The following is an 18,534-nucleotide window of genomic DNA, read 5'->3' as shown; positions in this document are numbered from 1 at the left end:
GCTGCTGGGAGTCCTCCCAGAGCAGGAGATAAGGACAAAGGGTTTCCTGCCAGGGGCGGTGCCAGCACCGTCCCAGACAGGATTTTGTGTATCCTAGGTAGGCAGGGCTTCAGAGGAAGGTGACTGCAAGTGGCACCCCGGTGCTCACTATGCATAGGCCGGCTTGAACCAGTTCCAGGGACACTCCAGACCCTGAGCTGGGGAAAAGCCCGCCAAGGAAGTGGGTGTAATCACCCCCCTCCTGGTCCCACCCATAGGGCAGGACCTAGTCGCGTGCCAGCCTCCTTTTCCCAGATAAAGGTAGGAGCAGGCCCCCTTCCAGATTAGATCATCTGTGGAATCAAGACACGACTTTCTGCGAAAGGACTTCAAGATTTCCTTCTTCAAGATTCTCCCTTGTGACTAAGGAGTAGTCACCCTGCATCCGCAGGCACCATCGCAAGAACACTGCGGTCTGCTGTAAGTCCTTCCTCCGGAATCCGACTGCCCAGCTCGACAAGACCCGGCTTCCCTGGCACCTCCGACCTCTATTCACCTCTACAGCCAAGCTGAGAACCGTGAGTGCGACGAGACCTCAAGGGACCGACTATTGCCAAGACTGCACGACTTCTGCACAGCAAGCCCGCCAAGTAATTTCCTGGCGAGTGCTTTGGGGTCCGAGAAGCCCCGACCCTGAGCAGCTCCAGCACCGAAGAGCAGCCCCCCAGCATCTCCACGATCGGCGTGGGGCCCTTCTGCTTTTTGCTGCTCACCGCGTTGTTTGGCTACTAGCCCGCTGGCTTGTGGCCTTCTGAACGACGCCCGACGACATCACTGCTGCTAGTCTGGTTGCTCCAGACTGGCTCTTGCTCCCTTCCAGAAGAGGAGCACCCCGGACCCTCCTGGTCCACTCAAGACGCCATTTTGAGTCCACCAAGTGGGCTTGAATTAGCCAAGGCTTTGTTGCCCAATCCTGGGTTCTTCGACGCCGACAGCTTCATCCATCGTGGGACAGCTCGCCTCTCCATCCTGGTCGCCGACAACGCCTCCTGGTCCGTGAGATCTGCAGAGCACAGCGTCGCCCACTCACCTAGTCGAGGTGACTACCATCCGGTGCCCTCCTGGTGCCCACTGACTACTGGCTAGTAGTCACGAACTTGGTCCCCTCTGCTTTCAGGTGTCATCCATCTTCCAGATCCAGGCTTGGATCACTTCGAACTCTCTTCACTGGTCGCCTGCCAGCATCTTTCTTCCAGGCTCCTGGTCCGGCAACGAGGATTCCCGACGTCTTTTGAGACATATGCAGCTGCAGCCCCTGGGCTAGGTAACTTCGGCATTTCGGTGCCCCAGCATAGCCTCACTATCCAAGGGTCAGGATCCACTGTCGTTTTCTCCCTACCAGGTCGGGTTCGCCCGTGAACACTAACTTTAACGTTACTAGCTATCATAGACTTTGTCCCGCATCCCGCGTGAGAGTGCCCACTCTGCACCCGAGTCCCCTAGGCCTCCTAGAAGTAATCTAACGATTCCATAGTCAAGTCCTAGCGATTCCAAAGCCTATTAGTACTGTACTTACCTGCTAGTAATTTTGCATTCCACTTTTAAAGTATATGGTTTTTCGTGCCCCTCGGGCATTTGTGTATACCGTGCTAACTTAAGTATTTTCGTAAGAGTTTTGTTGTGTGCCTAGCACCCTGTCCTCATAAAGAGTACAGGGCTGTTGTGATTCTAATAAATACATTGTTTATTTTCATAACACTTGTGTGGTGTCCTTTCACTGGGTGTTCAAGGGGTAATGTGATGGTAAAACAGCTGGCTTAACACGCCCTCTAGAGTCTTAGCCTTAGACTGCTCGTATCCATGCTACTAGGATAGCTGGTCTATAAGGTTGACTTACAACCAATCATCAATAAGGGTTGTTTGGACTGATATATAGTGATCACTAGAATAGTGAACACTGCACATCAGGCCAACTTCTCACAAAGTACTGGACAGTGTTGCCTGTGGATATAGGCTGCATTATCTGTCTTTAATTCTCTCAAGTGTCTGTGCAGTTCTGCATTTTTCGACACTTTAAGAGATTATTTTTGATTGCTCCGGGGTCCACGCACATGGGCGGGACTATTCACTAGATTATGACTATAACAGAGATACCCCTACTACAGAACTGGAGTTACAGGACAGAAACTACTCCTTCCCAATCCCGATTTGCTTTTAAGTTAAGGATATAATGTGTGGATAATTTTTAATCGGCTGAGGAACACTTTTAATTGTAACTACTTCCTTTTATCCCTTTTGAAGAATATTTTAAAATTGGTAACTGTATTTGTACTTGTTTAAAGATTTTGATCTAAATAAACATAAATTTGACTTGACTTGACTGTCTTTCAGTCCATGGTCGCTACATCCTTTATCCTTTTTGACCTTTCATCCATCCACTCGTGTTACCAGTTCTATTTATCATTTCTTTCACCCTTTGATCTGTCCATGTTTCCTGTTTTCACCCCTCTTTGTACCGACCTCCCATGCCTTTTGGACTCTTCCACACCCTAATTTACACCTTGATTTCTGTTCTGTCCATTCTCCCCCCCCTCCTAGTTTTTCTGTCCTGTTTCCCTGTCCATCTCGTTCTTTGTCTCTGTTCATTTTTCATAATTTCTCTTTCACTGTGCTAGGCTCATTTGGCATCTCAGCTGAGCTATGTCGTGGTAGTACTTTAACATTTGCACCGGGGTACCACAAAGCACTATTCAACTTTCTTTCAGCTTTAGTTTCTTTAGCTACTTAAGTTTTGGTGGGCGGGGGAGATGTGGGAGGTTCCCAGTTACTCTGCACATTGTCAGCATACTAGGACGTATGCCTTAACACAAACTCATCAAATTGTTATGGACTGAGAGTGTTGGCTTTTGCAATGGTTTTGATTATATGTAGAAAATTGGATTCCTCACGATTTTTCTGAACATTTTTATATTATATGCATTCCATTTGCAAATGTTCTATTTAATGTTAATTCGTGTTTTCCTTAATGTTGCAGGTTTAGCGTGTCTAACGATTTAAAGTATGATGCTGAAAGAGATTTAAGAGACATTGGTGCTAAAAATATCCTCGTTCACTCGTTAAACAAGGTAGAGTAATAGGCAGTTTTTTGCAAATTTTCTGTGCATGTTTTTATGTGTATATGTATATATGTGTGTGTGTGTGTATATATATCACATTATATTTAGATTTACTTTGAATTCTTAATTTTCCTTTAGTGGGAATGAATCACTGGTAAAAAATATTATTATTCCAATTCTTGTGTGGAACACCAGACATCTCCACAATATACTAATTGACATTTTGTGAAAAATCCTCTTTATAAATTGCATACCTGTTAAAAACCGATCTGCTAGTTTTGACAAATCTTCATTTTTTTTTAAGCCAATTGAATAATCAAAATGACAAGGGCAAATTTATTTTGCTTGAGTTTTTTTCCAGAATCCTTTCAAAAGAAAAAAATAATTTAAGACAGATCAACAGCAGCTTACCAGGGCTTGGCATCTTGTACGTACCCATCACCTCTTTATTAAATACCAGCATGCCATACAATAGCAGGTGTTGCAGGTATATTTTCCCTTCTGTGTAAAGGATCCCTGAACTAGGGCCTTTTTCCCCCCTTACTCTTTTTTGGATTAGAAATACTTTCCCAGCTGTTTATCAGTTGTATTATGGCCTAAAAAAGTCCTTCAGAAGCCTCCCCTCCTGTCCAAGGATGAAGACATAGAATGATCAACATGTCCTAAATGTGGTCTACTTTACAAAATCACATGCATAAGAAAGCAAATTTTGTCACAAATATCCAGAAATCTCAAGACACAAGGGGAGGTTGGGCTGCGTGGAAGTCTGGAAGAGTCCCAGACATCAAAACATTGCAGATGGAAAGGCAGAATATGCTAGGAAGGCTAGGGATAAAGGTATTCCTTCCATTGAAAGCCACCCTACCCTATCTAAGGGCCCCCAAAGGACCAGGCTTATCTCCTCAGACCGGCGTTTGCCGGTCACAAATGCACTTTGGGCTGCAAATGGAAGGTTTTTGCTCATCCAGTCGGACATCTATCTGGAGTTTCTGCAACATTTAGTCCCTATTTAGGGATTCGTACCGGGTGACGGACGACACCAATTACTGTTTTTGTGTCTGGAAGGGCCCTGCAACATTTCCCTGATGCTGTCCAGCAAGACTTGGGCTTACCTGTCACGGAGACTGAGATTGGGAAAGCCATCAAGGACATGGCTACGGGGAAGAACCCCAGAGTAGACAGTCTCCCTGCTTAATTCAACCAGATGGTTAGCTCATTGTTGGTGTCCCAGTAGGTGACTCTTTACAAGGCTGCATGGGAGGCAGACGCTCTGACACCCAAATGCTGGGAGTCACTTCTGATCTCCCTGTTGAAACCGTGGAAGTACCCGGAGGATACTTCTTCATACAATCAGTCATTCAACAAATTTGTATAGCGCGCTGCTCACCCGTAAGGGTCTCAAGGTGCTGATGGGGGGGGGGGGGGGGAGAGAGGGGGGGGTCGCTACTGCTCGAACAGCCAGGTCTTGAGTTGTTTCCTGAAGGAGAGATGGTCCAGGGTCAGCCGTAGGTGAGTGGGGAGGGAGTTCCATGTCTTGGCTGCCAGGTAGGAGAAGGATCTTCCTCCGACGGTGGATTTGCGAATTCGTGGGACGGAGGCAAGGGCGCGGCTGGCGGATCAGAGCTGACGGGTGGGTGTGTAGAATGTGAGGCGGCTGTTAAGGTACTTCGGGCCCGTGCCGTGGAGAGCCTTGTGGGTGAGGAGTCTGAACGTGATCCTCTTGTTGACGGGGAGCCAGTGCAGGTCTTTCAGGTGGACGGAGATGTGGTTGTGGCGAGGGATGTCCAGGATGAGTCGTGCTGAGGCGTTCTGAATGCGCTGGAGTCTTTTCTGGAGTTTGGCTGTGGTTCCAGCGCAGAGGGTGTTCCCGTAGTCCAGACGGCTGGTGACAAGGGCCTGGGTGACCGTCTTCCTGGTTTTGGTGGGGATCCATCGGAAGATCTTTCGGAGCATGCGCCGAGTGTTGAAGGAGGATGACGAGACGGCGTTGACTTGCTTGGTCATTATGAGGGAGGAGTCCAGGTTGCGCGCGTGGTCCGTTGGCTTGGGGCGGTGCCCAGGGCAAGGGGCCACCAGCAGTCGTCCCAGGCAGAGGGAGATGGTCCGAGGATGAGGACTTCCGTCTTGTCTGAGTTCAGTTTCAGACGGCTGATCTTCATCCATTCTGCGACGTCTTTCATTCCTTCCTGGAGGTTGGCTCTGGCGGTGGCGGGGTCGTTGGTGAGGGAGAGGATCAGCTGGGTGTCGTCTGCGTAGGAAATGATGTTGAGGTTATGTTGGCGAGCGATGGCTGCGAGAGGGCTCATGTAGACGTTGAAGAGGGTGGGGCTGAGTGAGGATCCTTGCGGAACGCCGCAGATGACTTCGGTGGCCGCGGATCGGAACGGGGGTAGGCGGACTCTCTGGGTTCTTCCGGCGAGGAACGAGATGATCCACTCCAGGGCTGCTCCTTGGATTCCGGGGTTGCTGCGGTGCTGTATCAGGGTGTGGTGGCATACGGTTTCGAAGGCTTCCGAGAGGTCTAGGGGGATGAGGGCAGCAGTATTCCCGTTGTCGAGCAGAGACCTGATGTTGTCTGTGGCTGCGATGAGGGCGGTCTCGGTGCTGTGGTTTGCTCGGAAACCGGACTGTGAGGGGTCGAGGGATCCGTTGGTCTCGAGGAAGGTGGAGAGTTGTCTGTTGACGGTCTTCTTGATGACTTTGGCTGGAAAGGGGAGGAGCGAGATGGGGCGGAAGTTCTTGAGGTCCGTGGGGTCCGCGGTGGGTTTCTTCAGGAGGGCGCTCAGCTCTGCATGTTTCCAGCTCTCCGGGAAGGTGGCGGAATGCGAAGGAGCTGTTGATGATGTTCCGGAGTTGGGGTGCGATGATGGAGTCTGCTTTGTTGAAGATGTGGTGTGGGCAGGGGTCGGTAGGGGAGCTGGAGTGGATGGTGTTCATCTGGCGGGTGGTGTCTTCATTGCTGACCGGGGTCCAGGTGCACAGGGTGGTGGTGGGGGGCGCTGGTTTGGTGGTTGGGTGCGTGGTCAGCGCGCCGAAGCTGTTGTGTATGTCAGCGATCTTGCGGTGGAAGAACGAGGCGAGTGAGTCGCAGAGGTCTTGCGAGGGTGTGATGTCATTGTTGCAGGCGCTGGGGTTGGAGAGCTCTTTAACGATGCTAAAGAGTTCCTTGCTGTTGTGGGTGTTGTTGTCCAGTCGTTCTTTGAATGTTGTCTTCTTGGTGGTGCGGATCAGCTGGTGGTGTTTGCGGGTGGCGTTCTTGAGGGCTGTCATGTTTTCTGCTGTCTGGTCGTGGCGCCAGGCTTTCTCGAGGGTGCGGCAGGTTTTCTTGGAGTTTTTGAGGTCGTTGGTAAGTCACGGGGCTTTCCTGCTGCCCGGTCTGTTGGGCGGATTCTTCAGTGGTGCGATTTCATCGGCGCAGTTGGTGAGTTACTGTGTGAGGTTGCGGGCTGCTTCGTTGGGGTCCGTCGTGTTGGTGGGCGGATTCTGGCTGAGGGCGGTGGTGGGCTGGTCGGTGGTGATCTTGCTCCAGCTTCTGCGGGGAACCTGTTGCGGGTGGTGGTGGGTAGTGGTTCTCCTGAAGTTGAAGTGGACGCAGCTGTGATCTGCCCAGTGTAGTTCGGTGGAGTGGCTGAAGGAGATGTGCTTGCTGGAGGAGAAGATGGGGTAAAGCGCGTGGCTGGCGTAATGGGTGGGGGTGTTCACCAGTTGCTTGAGTCCGAGGTTGGCGAGGTTGTCCAGCAGGGCGGCGGTGTTGCAGTCCTTGTTGTTCTCCAGATGGAAGTTGAGGTCCCCTAGGAGGATGTAGTCTGTGGAGATGAGGGCGTGCGGACTGACGAAGTCTGCGATGGCTTCGCTGAATTGTGTGCGTGGTCCCGGGGGTCTGTAGATGAGGGTGCCTCTGAGGGTGGTCTTGGGGTCGGTGTGAATCTGGAAGTGAAGGTGCTCGGCGAAGGTGAGGGTGTCGTCGGAGTTGGTCGTGATGCGGATGGTGTTTCTGTGGACGATGGCGATGCCTCCTCCGGTTTGGTTGACGCGGTCCCTGCGGGTGATCTTGTAGCCTTCCGGGATGGCTATGGCGATGTCGGGGGCTGAGGAGACGTACATCCATGTTTCCGTGAGGAAGTCGACGTCTGGTGATGTTGTGTCGAGGAGGTTCCAGAGTTCGATGGCGTGCCTGTGGATGGAGCGGGTGTTGAGCAGGATGCACTTGAGGTGGTTGTTGCTGGAGCTCGGCTTGGCGGGTGCGGTGCAGGTTCGGAGGCAGGTGAATTGGCAGGCTTGGCAGGTGAAGGGTCCGTGGGTGCGTTTCGGGGTGGCTCGGTAGCAGGCGGGGTTCCGGCCGGTGTTGAGTGCATGGAGGGTGGCGGCGTCGTAAGTTCGTCAGGTGCGCTGGCATCGTCGATGACCAGCGTTCTTTGACTCCCTGCAGTGGGATAAATACAGACAGTAACACACTGCATGAACAGACCTAGTGGATCACACTGTAGTGAGCTAGAGGGAAAACTGGGCAGAACATCTCATATCCCCATTGAGATTTTGCACAGGCAAAGGGCAGGGGTGCCCACTCCCACCCTGTTTGCACCGGCAATCGACTCATTTGGGAGGACCTTTCAACAACCGGTGCAGAGTAAGGTGCGCCAAAAGCAAGCTCGTCTGCGCCCGTCTGTGCCAGTCCGCGCCTGGGCCGCTCCTAAAGCCAGAACCCCTGCCAGTTTTGCATCAGACTACAGGACTAGAATCTCGTTTCCTAGTAGGGAACTGCAGGATTTAAGGAGGCATGATCATATATGCCATTGTTTTAATACATTAGCTCTCGGTCAGGGGTCGGAGGGAATCTGCCCCTCCTGTGGTTTCCGGCTGTTTGGACCATTCACATTGGTTAGCTCGCTTGGTTTCAGCCAGAGATCTGGAGAATAGATCTCTAATGGTATAAACTGCACCTTATTTAATGCGCATTCACTGGTAAAATATGCACTTGGGGTAGCAGATCTTAGCGATTCGCATAAACCTGACATTTTATTTCTCTTCCAGGGGATACTCATTAATAGTCATAAGCACTGAATTATCTCCGCCCATGAGCGGGAACCCGGAACACATAACAATATACATATATATGTGTAAATATATCAAAAAGTACATTGTACTAAAATAATTATACACATATACATGTATAACAACCATAATATGCAGCCTAACATATACACATAGGCTAATAAAGCCAACCTTACACACGTTCTGAAGCATTAAAATATGCTAAATATAAATGCAATAAACAGGCATGAGCCCAAAATGCATTTCATAACCATGAAAAACTTTTATTTTCATCAAAGAACCTGTTGTAAACAGTTATTAGCCTAAAAGGCTTCATATGAAAAATTGTCTGTGTACAGAAAATCAGACTGGCACCCTGCCTTTAAGGCCCCAGAGAATCTGCACACTTTGCCTTTAAGGCCTCTAGGAGAACTCTGTTCCCATCATGCACCACAGGTGACAGTTAGGTCAGTTCTTTTTTCCGGCTTGTTCTGTGAGGAACCTGGAACTTGAGCTCTGCTCATTTGTAGTGTTTTCTGTCAGAAGTTGGTTTTTTCTTACCTTTTTTTGACAAAAGAATATTTTGGTGGTGTTTTCTATCTTGTTCTGACTAACTGTTGGTATTTTTTAGTCAGAATGCCACCTTTATTTTACAAATGTCCTTCCTGTGGGAAGAAGATGTCAAAAACGGATCCACACTGTTTGTGTGGTGTGTCTTCCAGCTTCTCATAAGGTGGAGGATTGTTATCACTGCCTCAACCTTTCTAGTAGAACTTTAAGAGAAAGGGAGAAAATGAGGTTGCTGGGCCTCCTGGAGAGAGAAAACCGTGGTGAGAAGAGTTCCAAGGGCTTATTCTCCTCTTCCAAGCCATCTTCTCATCCTAAACGTTGAAGATCAGCGTCTCCAGAAGGTAGATCTAAGAAAACTCGACTCCAGGGAGCGTCGCCGTCAAAAAAGACATTGTCGACGTCGAAGAGGGCTCCGTCGACGTCGAGGACTTCGCCGGCGAGGCAAGGTTCAGCGTCGAGGCGGTCGCCGTCGAAATCTTTTTCGACGTCGAGACATCTGGTGTCGATTGCTGTAAAGACGACGTCGGGGGTGCCATGTCCGACGTCGAAGGCTCGTGAGAAGTCGACGTCGAGAGAAGAGAGGCGTCCGACGACGAAGGATGGTGTGTCGACGTCGAAGGATGGTGTGTCGACGTCGAAGGATGGTGTGTCGACGTCGAAGGATGGTGTGTCGACGTCGAAGGATGGTGTGTCGACGTCGAAGGATGGTGTGTCGACGTCGAGGAAAGTGTCGACGTCGAAGGAGAGACCGAGGTCGAGAGAGAAAGACTTACGATGTCTTTGAAGAAGAGGTCGACGTCGAGAGAAAGGACGACGTCGAAGGAGTCGACGTCGAGACCTAAAAAGAGAAGATCAAGGTCTCCATCGCGACATAGGTCGATGTCGAAGTCTGCTTCGGGCTCGAAGCATGGAGTGTCTAGGTCTCCCCCACCCGAACATGGGTCGGCGTCGAGACTATCCAGACCGGCCTCTCGGACCTCAATTAGGTCTTTGTCGAGGTCAGACATCAGTCCAGAACATTTGTCTTCTCCGCGTGACCAGCAAGACGACAGGTCTGCGGTGGGACAAGAGGTAGTGCACCAGGACTCGTCTGTGGTGGCTCATTCGGGCTCAACCTCAGGACAGGTGTCGGATGATAGACAATTGGTGCCCAGACAACGGACTCCATCTGGCTCATTGTTTTCTGAGCACAGTGTAGTTTCCAGAGCCTCCAAGTCTTCAACTGGACTGAATATTGTGCAGGTGTCACCCGAGGCTTCACCTGAGCGTGTAGGGCGGCCTATTAACTTGTCACCGAGGTGGCTGGAAAGCCTGAGACATTGGAAAATGCGTCCAGATGCAGGACTGATGGGGATGAGGGCTCCGGTCCCTCAGACGGAGCTGCATAGAAGATCACGCTCTAGGTCCTTAGTGAGAGAGAAATCACGTTCACGGGAACGAATGAGGCAGCGATCGTCAACTCCTCCAAGGTGGAGTAGGTCTCCTTCCTCATCTTCTACGTCTTCGAAGTCTTCTTTAAGATCTTCCTATAGAGACTATTCTCCCACAATCTCATCTACTCCCCCTTCCAGAGTGTCTCCAGTGGATGATTTGGGCACATTTAATGATGTGTTGTGTCGTGGGGCGAATAAGTTCAAGATCAAGATGGCAGTTCCTCAAATAGCAACGTCAGTCATCTTTGAAACCCTACATCACAAGACGACTGGTAGACCTCTTCTACCGTTAGTGCCCGGATTAATAGAACCAGCAATGAGAACTTTCTTAACTCCGGCCACGGTGGGTTCTGGTCCTTCTAGGATTGCTAAGAAGTACAGGGCTCCAGCAGAGGATCCTTTATTTTTGCATTCTGACCCTCCTCCGGATTCACTTATTGTAGCGGCAGTCAGAAAAGCACATTCTGCGGCATCTACCTCTTCTGCTCCACCTGAAAAGGATAGTAAGAGTATGGATTCCTTGGGGAGAAGAATGTGCAACACCTCCGGTTCGGTCATGAGAGTGGCCAGTGCGTCAGCCTTATTGGGTCGCTATGATCGTCTGCTTTGGGACTCAGTGACTCGTTTTGCAGATAAACTCCCTAAGGAGGATCAGAAAGACTTCCTGGAAATAGTGGAAGAAGGAGGATTGGTGGCGAACCAGAGTATTAGTGCGGCTGCTGATGCGGCGGATCTGTCAGCTCATGGTTATGCACATGGTGTTTGTGCTAGACGTACGGCTTAGCTTCGCCTTACGGGACTTAAGCCAGAGGCGCAGAGAAAGATGGTGAATTTACCTTTCAATGGTTCGACTCTATTTGGCTCTCACGCTGACGACGAAATGTCTAAAATGAAAGTGGAGTTGGACACCCTGAAAGCTGTCGGTCTTGAAAAGAAAAAAGAATTTCGACGTCGGGGTAATTTTCGTCCCTTTGACAAAAGATCTTTTCAGCAGAGGGGTCAACAGTCGAATTGGTCCTCGCAAAATCAAAGCCAGAATCAGCAGAGGTCGCAATTTCAACAGCGACGACCTGGGCGAGGCAGAGGCAATGGAAACAGGCAGCAATCCTCTGCTACCAAGCAGCCTCAAAAGCAATGAACGGATGCTTCCTCCACAACCGTGTGCCACTCCGGTTGGAGGAAGTATTGTGTGGTATCTGGACGAGTGGAAGCAAATCACAAAGGACAGATGGGTGCTGAGTATTATTCAGAGCGGGTACCTTTTGAGATTCAAGAAGCCCTCTCCTTTCATTCGCCCCTTAAGGATGGTTCAGTGGAATATAAGGCGCTTGCAGCAGGAAGCGAACGTCCTTCTGAAGAAGAACGCCATAGAACCAGTACCATCTCAACAGAGAGGTCAAGGCCTGTACTCTCAATTTTTTTCTCGTACAGAAAAAAGGTCCAGCTACGGAGTTCAGACCCATTCTGGATCTGAGAGTATTGAACAAATTCATTCGGAAGGAGAAATTTCGAATGCTGGCTCTTCATCAGATTTTCCCTCAATTACACCAAGGGGATTGGATGTGCTCCATCGATCTGAAAGATGCGTACTTTCATATTCCGGTATCCAGAAAGCATTGCAAGTTCCTCAGGTTCCAAGTAGGGGTTCATCATTACCAGTACTCAGTACTCCCTTTTGGCCTGAGATCAGCTCCCAGAACATTTTCAAAATGTATGGCGGTAGTGGCAGCTTGTCTTCGAAAGAGACGGATTTTCATATATCCGTACTTAGACGACTGGCTTCTGAAGAGTTCATCCCCATCGCTACTAGAAGAACATCTATCGATATGCCTCCAACTCATGTGCAAGTTGGGTCTGCAAGTCAACTACAAGATGTCCATAATGAATCCCACCCAGAAAATCCACTACCTGGGTGCGCAGCTGGACACAGAAAACGAAAACGTGTGTCCTTCGGAGGAGAGATGGTCATCTATCAAGGCGAAGTGCGTGCTTCTCCTCCAGTATGCTCGTCCGACAGTTCGGCAAGTATCCTCTCTCCTGGGGTCCATAGCATCATGCATATTCATCGTGCCAAACGCTCGTTTGCAGATGCGTCCTCTGCAGCAGTGTCTGGAAGATCAGTGGAAACAGAGTACGGGACGCTGGGAGGATCGAATTCATCTCCAACAGTCGGCAAGAGATTCCATTCGGTGGTGGATTTTTTTATTTTATTTATTTATTTTTAGAGTTTTATATAGCGCGAACTTGAACCGATTAGGTTATCAGAGCGCTTTACATAGCACCAGTTCAGTTACATGTTATCAAAGCACTTTACATAGAATCAGTTACGTTACATAAGGAACACATTTCTTTTTGTTCTAGTGAATAGGGTTATCTCTTCACACGGGGGAAGGGATACACCTGGCTATACTTAGGATTACATGCGTTATAAAACAGGTACAACAGAAAACAAATTGCAAATGTACAAGAGATAGTCACACAAGGAGAAGGTGCAAAAGGATAAACTCTAGGCATATACTAGTGATATCTCTATCTACTTAGGGAGGGGATACACATGGATATACTCTAAGAGTCACATAGGAATGTTAGAGAGCAAAGCGGACTCCTGCATAAACTAGTGATTAGAGTTATCTCTATATATATATAGGGAAGGGGTAAAACTGGATATACTCTAAAAATCACATAGGAATGGAAAAGAACAAAGCGGACTACTGCATGTTCAAGTGATTAGAGTTATCTCTATATACATAGGAAGGGATATGACCGGAAATACTCTAATGGTCACATAGGAGTGGTAGAAAATACAAAGGTCTACTGCATACACTAGTGATTAGAGTTATCTCTATATACATAGGGAGGGGATATGACTGAATAATCTCTAAATCACATAGGAATGGTATATGGTGCCAGGTCTAAAGCAAATACCATTAATTAGAGTTATTACAATAAGTCAAAGAGCAGAGTTCCATAAGTGTGGATGCTGTCACAGCACAAAGGGAGGGTGGGAGGGATGCAAGGGTATGGAGAGAAGGGGAAGCACAAAAGGGAGGAAACATTTGAGGATCATCCACGGGGAAAAGGGTTAAGGCCGAGGGCATGGTAGGAGGGCTAGAGTCCAGAGAAACTGTCTGAAAACAGCAGCCAAGTGTCGGTCAGGACAGAACAAAAGTCAATAAGTCCAGGAGAGAAGGTGGGAGCCCAGGTGAGAGATGACGCTGAAGGCCAGCCGCAGGCACGTTGCCATCTAGGAGAGCTTGTAGTCATCCGGCACGGTGGGCGTCAGAGAGCGCAAGGTGGTGAAGGTGTTGTTGCGATCACGCGTTGGCCGTGAGGCGCTGCCACGGCAGCCGGTGGGTTGTGTGTGGATACAACCACCCTGGAAGATGTGTGGCCTCCGGGAGCCATGAGCAGCACATTCAGAGCACTGGAGCCATTGGTGCCATGCTGCAGGGGGGGAGGGGGGAGTGATCCAGGAGATCCGACTCATGTTGCAGGACCACAGGGCAAAACGGAAGTGGCAGAGGCCCCCAAAGCGGCAGCCGGACGGGTGGCAGGCCAGACAGCCTGAGAGAGGGCCGCAGTATAGACAAGAGGCCGGGGAGAAGTTGGGGCGAGCCAGAGGTAGAGAGTCCCGCACCGGATTGCACTGAAATAGCATCACAATACTCGACCCAGGCCCGCCCAGTTTAAATTACAAATGCACTCAATCTCTCCGTCACAGGTGTAGGTGGATCAAGGTATCCGACTGGGAAAAGGTAGTGTAGCTAATCAATCAGCAGGCAAACAATCCCAGCATGGGCAGCAGGAGACACTCACCGCCATCGGGATCGACACAATCTTCTCAGGGCGCCCACACACATAATGACCAGCTGGAGGGGGGGCCGTTGCTCCGATAAGCAGGGGAAAGCAGCAAATCGAGTCCAATCATTGCTGCGGCGGTGGGTGAAAATCGCCTTCACAATCCAGTAGGGCCGGGTCGTCAGCCTTCCAGACCGGCACTTTCGCCACGCACCCTGCCGCTGTTGTTGCGTTAGTGGCCGGGCAGTCGAGTACCCCAGACCCCGGCTGCAGGCAGGGGCGGGCCGCAAACTTCAAGGCGACGCATCTCCGGCTAGGAAGCCGCCAGAGAGCTCGGGCGTGCACAGATCAGCACCGCTACATCTCCGCAGCACGGGAGCACAAGAGAGGCGCTAGCTAGGGCGCTAGAAGTGGCGGCGGGGGACCGCGGCCGGCGGAGCCGGGAGCCCGAGCGGCCATCTTGGACCGTGACTCCTCCCTCTTTGATGAAGAAGGCACACTTGATGAAGGGAGTTCCTTTTCATCAGGACCCACCAACGCAGACTCTCATCACAGATGCCTCCCTCCTTGGTTGGGGGCTATGGTCAGACTTCGAGAAAGGATATCACATCAATCTACTCGAACTCAGAGCGGTCCATCTTGCTCTCAAGTCTCTGGCTCCATCTCTACAGACTCGGTCCCTTCTGGTACAAACTGACAATACCACAACAATGTATTATCTAAACAAGCAGGGGGGTACCAGATCCAGGACTCTGTCCATAGAAGCCCAGACCATCTGGCATTGGTTACTTGCAAGGGACCTGTCCATAACAGCAGTTCACCTACCAGGAAGTCTCAACTCAGAGGCGGACGGCCTCAGCCGAGACTTCGTCGAAGCGCACGACTGGGTTCTCAACGGAGACGTCGCGCACAGCATTTTCCAGGCTTGGGGAACACCAGACATCGATCTGTTCGCAGACGCGGCAAACACAAAATGCCCCGTCTTCGCGTCCAGGTTTTCCCAGAAAGGGTCTCAAGGGAATGCCCTTTTGATAGACTGGTGTCAAAATTTGCTGTACGCCTTTCCACCGACACCGTTGATACCAGCAGTGATCAACCGGATGTACAAGACCAACTCCAGAATGATACTGATTTGCCCGGAGTGGCCACGCCAGTGGTGGTTCCCAGATCTCCTCCAGTTGTCCATCAGGCCACACAGGAGATTGCCTTGTCGCCCGGATCTTCTGTCCAAGCAGCAGGGGCGAATGTTTCACCCGAATCTGCCCTCCCTGCGCTTGGCAGCATGGCTCCTGAAGTCATCCAGTACGGACATTTGCAGCTGAATCCGGAGTGTATGAACATTCTTAAGGAGGCAAAGCGGCCTTCTACAAGACAATCCTACGGATTTAAGTGGAAACGCTTTTACCTCTGGTGTCAGAGTAAAGGTCTTGATCCTATTCATGGTCAAGAACAGGTGATCTTGCCTTATCTTCTTTACCTTGCTGAGTCTGGTTTGCAGTTTAGTTCTATCAAGGTCCATCTTGCTGCAATAACGGCTTATAGAAATCGCCTACACAGATATCGTTTTTTCGGATGCCTGTGGTGAAGGATTTTCTAGAAGGGTTAAGGAAGGTTTTTCCTCCTGTCAGGTCTCCTTCTCCACCTTGGGAGCTTAATGTGGTATTGACTAAGTTGATGGGTCCACCATTTGAGCCCATACATAAAGCTTCTTTGCAACACTTATCTTGGAAGGTAGCATTCCTGGTAGCCATCACTTCTGCTCGTAGAGTGAGCGAGATTCAGGCTCTGTGTTGCAAGGAACCATACACAGTTTTTCATGGAAACAGAGTGGTGCTTAGGACTCATCCTGCTTTTCTACCAAAGGTGGTGTCGGATTTTCATGTGAACCAATCCATAACATTGCCTACTTTCTTTCCAAACCCTTCGAGTCCGGCTGAGCGGACTTTGCATTCATTGGATCTAAAGAGGGTTTTGAAATTTTACTTAGATAAAACAAAGTCGTTGAGACACACGGACCGTTTGTTTGTGAACTATGGTCCTACGAATAATGGTTTGGCAGCATCCAAGAGATCCATTTCTAGATGGATAGTGTCATCTATCTTACTGGCTTATCAGCTAGCCCACAAGTCTTTATCAGGTAGACCTAGGGCTCATTCTACGAGAGGGAAAGCTGCTACCACAGCTCTCCTTAGGAATGTGGCTATGTCAGAGATATATAAAGCAGCTACTTGGCATTCAGTGCATACGTTTACACGTCATTACTGCTTGGATTCTGATGCGCAGGTTGATGCACAAGTGGGACAAGCATCACTCAGAAATGTGTTTGCTGTTTCTAGTTAAACACTGTGTTGTTAAAAGTGCATCTATGCATTTATCTGTTCGCCCGCTTCTAGTGGGTATGAGCTTGCTACTCTATTCAGTGCTTATGACTATTAATGAGTATCCCCTGGAAGAGAAGGATTAGTTACTTACCTGTAATCCTAGTTCTCTTCCAGGGGTATACTCATTAAAGTCATAAGCACCCTCCCGCCTCCCCGGGCGAGCAGTAGCATTGAAGTTTTTTCAATATGTATTATGAAGTTTTTAAGTGCAGATTCCTGCTAAAAGTTTACTGTACCGTACAAAAGAACTGACCTAACTGTCACCTGTGGTGCATGATGGGAACAGAGTTCTCCTAGAGGCCTTAAAGGCAAAGTGTGCAGATTCTCTGGGGCCTTAAAGGCAGGGTGCCAGTCTGATTTTCTGTACACAGACAATTTTTCATATGCAGCCTTTTAGGCTAATAACTGTTTACAACAGGTTCTTTGATGAAAATAAAAGTTTTTCATGGTTATGAAATGCATTTTGGGCTCATGCCTGTTTATTGCATTTATATTTAGCATATTTTCATGCTTCAGAACGTGTGTAAGGTTGGCTTTATTAGCCTATGTGTATATGTTAGGCTGCATATTATGGTTGTTATACATGTATATGTGTGTAATTATTTTAGTACAATGTACTTTTTGATATATTTACACATATATATGTATATTGTTATGTGTTCCGGGTTCCCGCTCATGGGCGGAGATAATTCAGTGCTTATGACTTTAATGAATATACCCCTGGAAGAGAACTAGGATTACAGGTAAGTAACTAATCCTTCTCAGAAACCTGGGCCTCTAACACTTTGATGCCAGAGCTGCTTGCAGCCATGCCTTCTGGGTACCAGCTACATAGGCAAGATTGTCCAATCAGAATAGGAGGGGATTGGCAGTCGTTCACAGGGAGAAATTTAGTGCCACATTTATTACTATACAGGCTGAGCGCTGTGAAGCACTATCTTTCGAATTTGGGCTCACAAATAACTACACATTTCAGGGCTCCCTTATGTATCGCCCTCCTGGTGCCAAAGCCGGTTTTCTTAACTCCATCTGCTCCTTACTCGAGGCAGATGTCTGCAATGCCAATCTTACGGTACTTGGAGATTTTAATTTCCACCTAGAACATACAAAAGACAAGGATACAATCTCCTTATTAGAAATCATGGTGGCTTTTGATCTCAAATTCCTAAATACTGATCCCACTCATAATGGGGGTCACACGCTTGATGCGCTGTTCTCGAACATTAACGACCTCTAGTCTTAGAGTACTTCCTCTGATCTGGTCAGACCTCTCAGCTATCTTTTTTAAGATAAACTGCCCTACCACTTATACTGCCCTAAATACGAGGTCCATATCAACCAAGTATAGATCTTGGGCAAAAATTTATCAAAATCAGCTGGAGCAACAACTGACTCTCACGTCCTCCTGTGGGGGACAATCCCGAACTCACAGCCGAGACCTATTCCACCTGGCTTAATGCTGCCTTCTCTCAACTAGTTCCAACAAACAAAAGTGGTCTAAGTAGGAGCTGTCCGTCTGTTGGTTCTCAGATGCCCTAAGACTCGAAAAACAGGGTTGCAGACGCCAAGAGAGGAAATGGAGAGTCCACTAGGACTCTCACGAGAGAGAGATGTATAAACACTCGTTAACTAATTATAAAGCACTGTTGGTCACAGAAAAGGCAGCCTACTTTTCTTCGCAAATTGAATTGGCTAAAAATTCAGCCATTGACCTTTATCAAGTCATCAATAAACTTACAAAACAACTAGAGCATAAAAGGGAGTTTGTTAGCCAGTCCTTTTGCTTTGCATTTCATGGGTAAAATTGACTCTATTTTTAATTTATTCAGACACTGTGGTAATCCTCTTATTGCCCACCAGCCAAGATAAGATGGACATCAATTCTGATAATCAAGAGGCCAAGTTTGGCCTAGAGTCTTTTTCCCGAGTCACTTCGTCACACATAAAGGACCTTATCCTGACTACCAGAGCTGGCTCCCCGGAAGATCCCTGCCCAACCGGTAGTGAGTGTAGCACGCAGATATGGTTTGCAGCAACACAGTGACGCTTATTGGGAATTCTTCTTACCACGCAGCTGCCCGTGGGATATTTGGAGTACTTCTCAGGCCTTCCTGGCCAGGAATAGAGGCGACAGGGACAGAGAGGGGTACTACTGAAGAGATTGCAGATGGAGAAGATTGAGCGGGTTCCATTTGATTCTTCTTGATGTGGGCTGGGACCAATGTT

The 18,534-nt window shown here is 49.0% G+C and overlaps 1 protein-coding gene across 6 annotated transcripts in view; it reads left to right on the top strand.

The window, feature by feature from the left end:
- Window positions 1–18,534, top strand: part of SBNO1 (strawberry notch homolog 1) — a 1,344,504-nt gene that overhangs the window by 391,800 nt on the left and 934,170 nt on the right. For all 6 annotated transcript variants that reach the window (XM_078667602.1, XM_078667600.1, XM_078667599.1 and 3 more), the window contains one exon: window positions 3,014–3,104. In XM_078667602.1, the coding sequence (XP_078523728.1) occupies window positions 3,014–3,104 (91 nt within the window). The remainder of the gene's footprint in view (window positions 1–3,013; window positions 3,105–18,534) is intronic.

Source organism: Lissotriton helveticus, chromosome 11 (assembly GCF_964261635.1).
Source record: "Lissotriton helveticus chromosome 11, aLisHel1.1, whole genome shotgun sequence".
Classification (NCBI taxonomy): domain Eukaryota; kingdom Metazoa; phylum Chordata; class Amphibia; order Caudata; family Salamandridae; genus Lissotriton; species Lissotriton helveticus.
The sequence above is the reverse complement of the archived record's forward strand: the minus strand, read 5'-3'. Positions and strand labels throughout refer to the sequence as shown.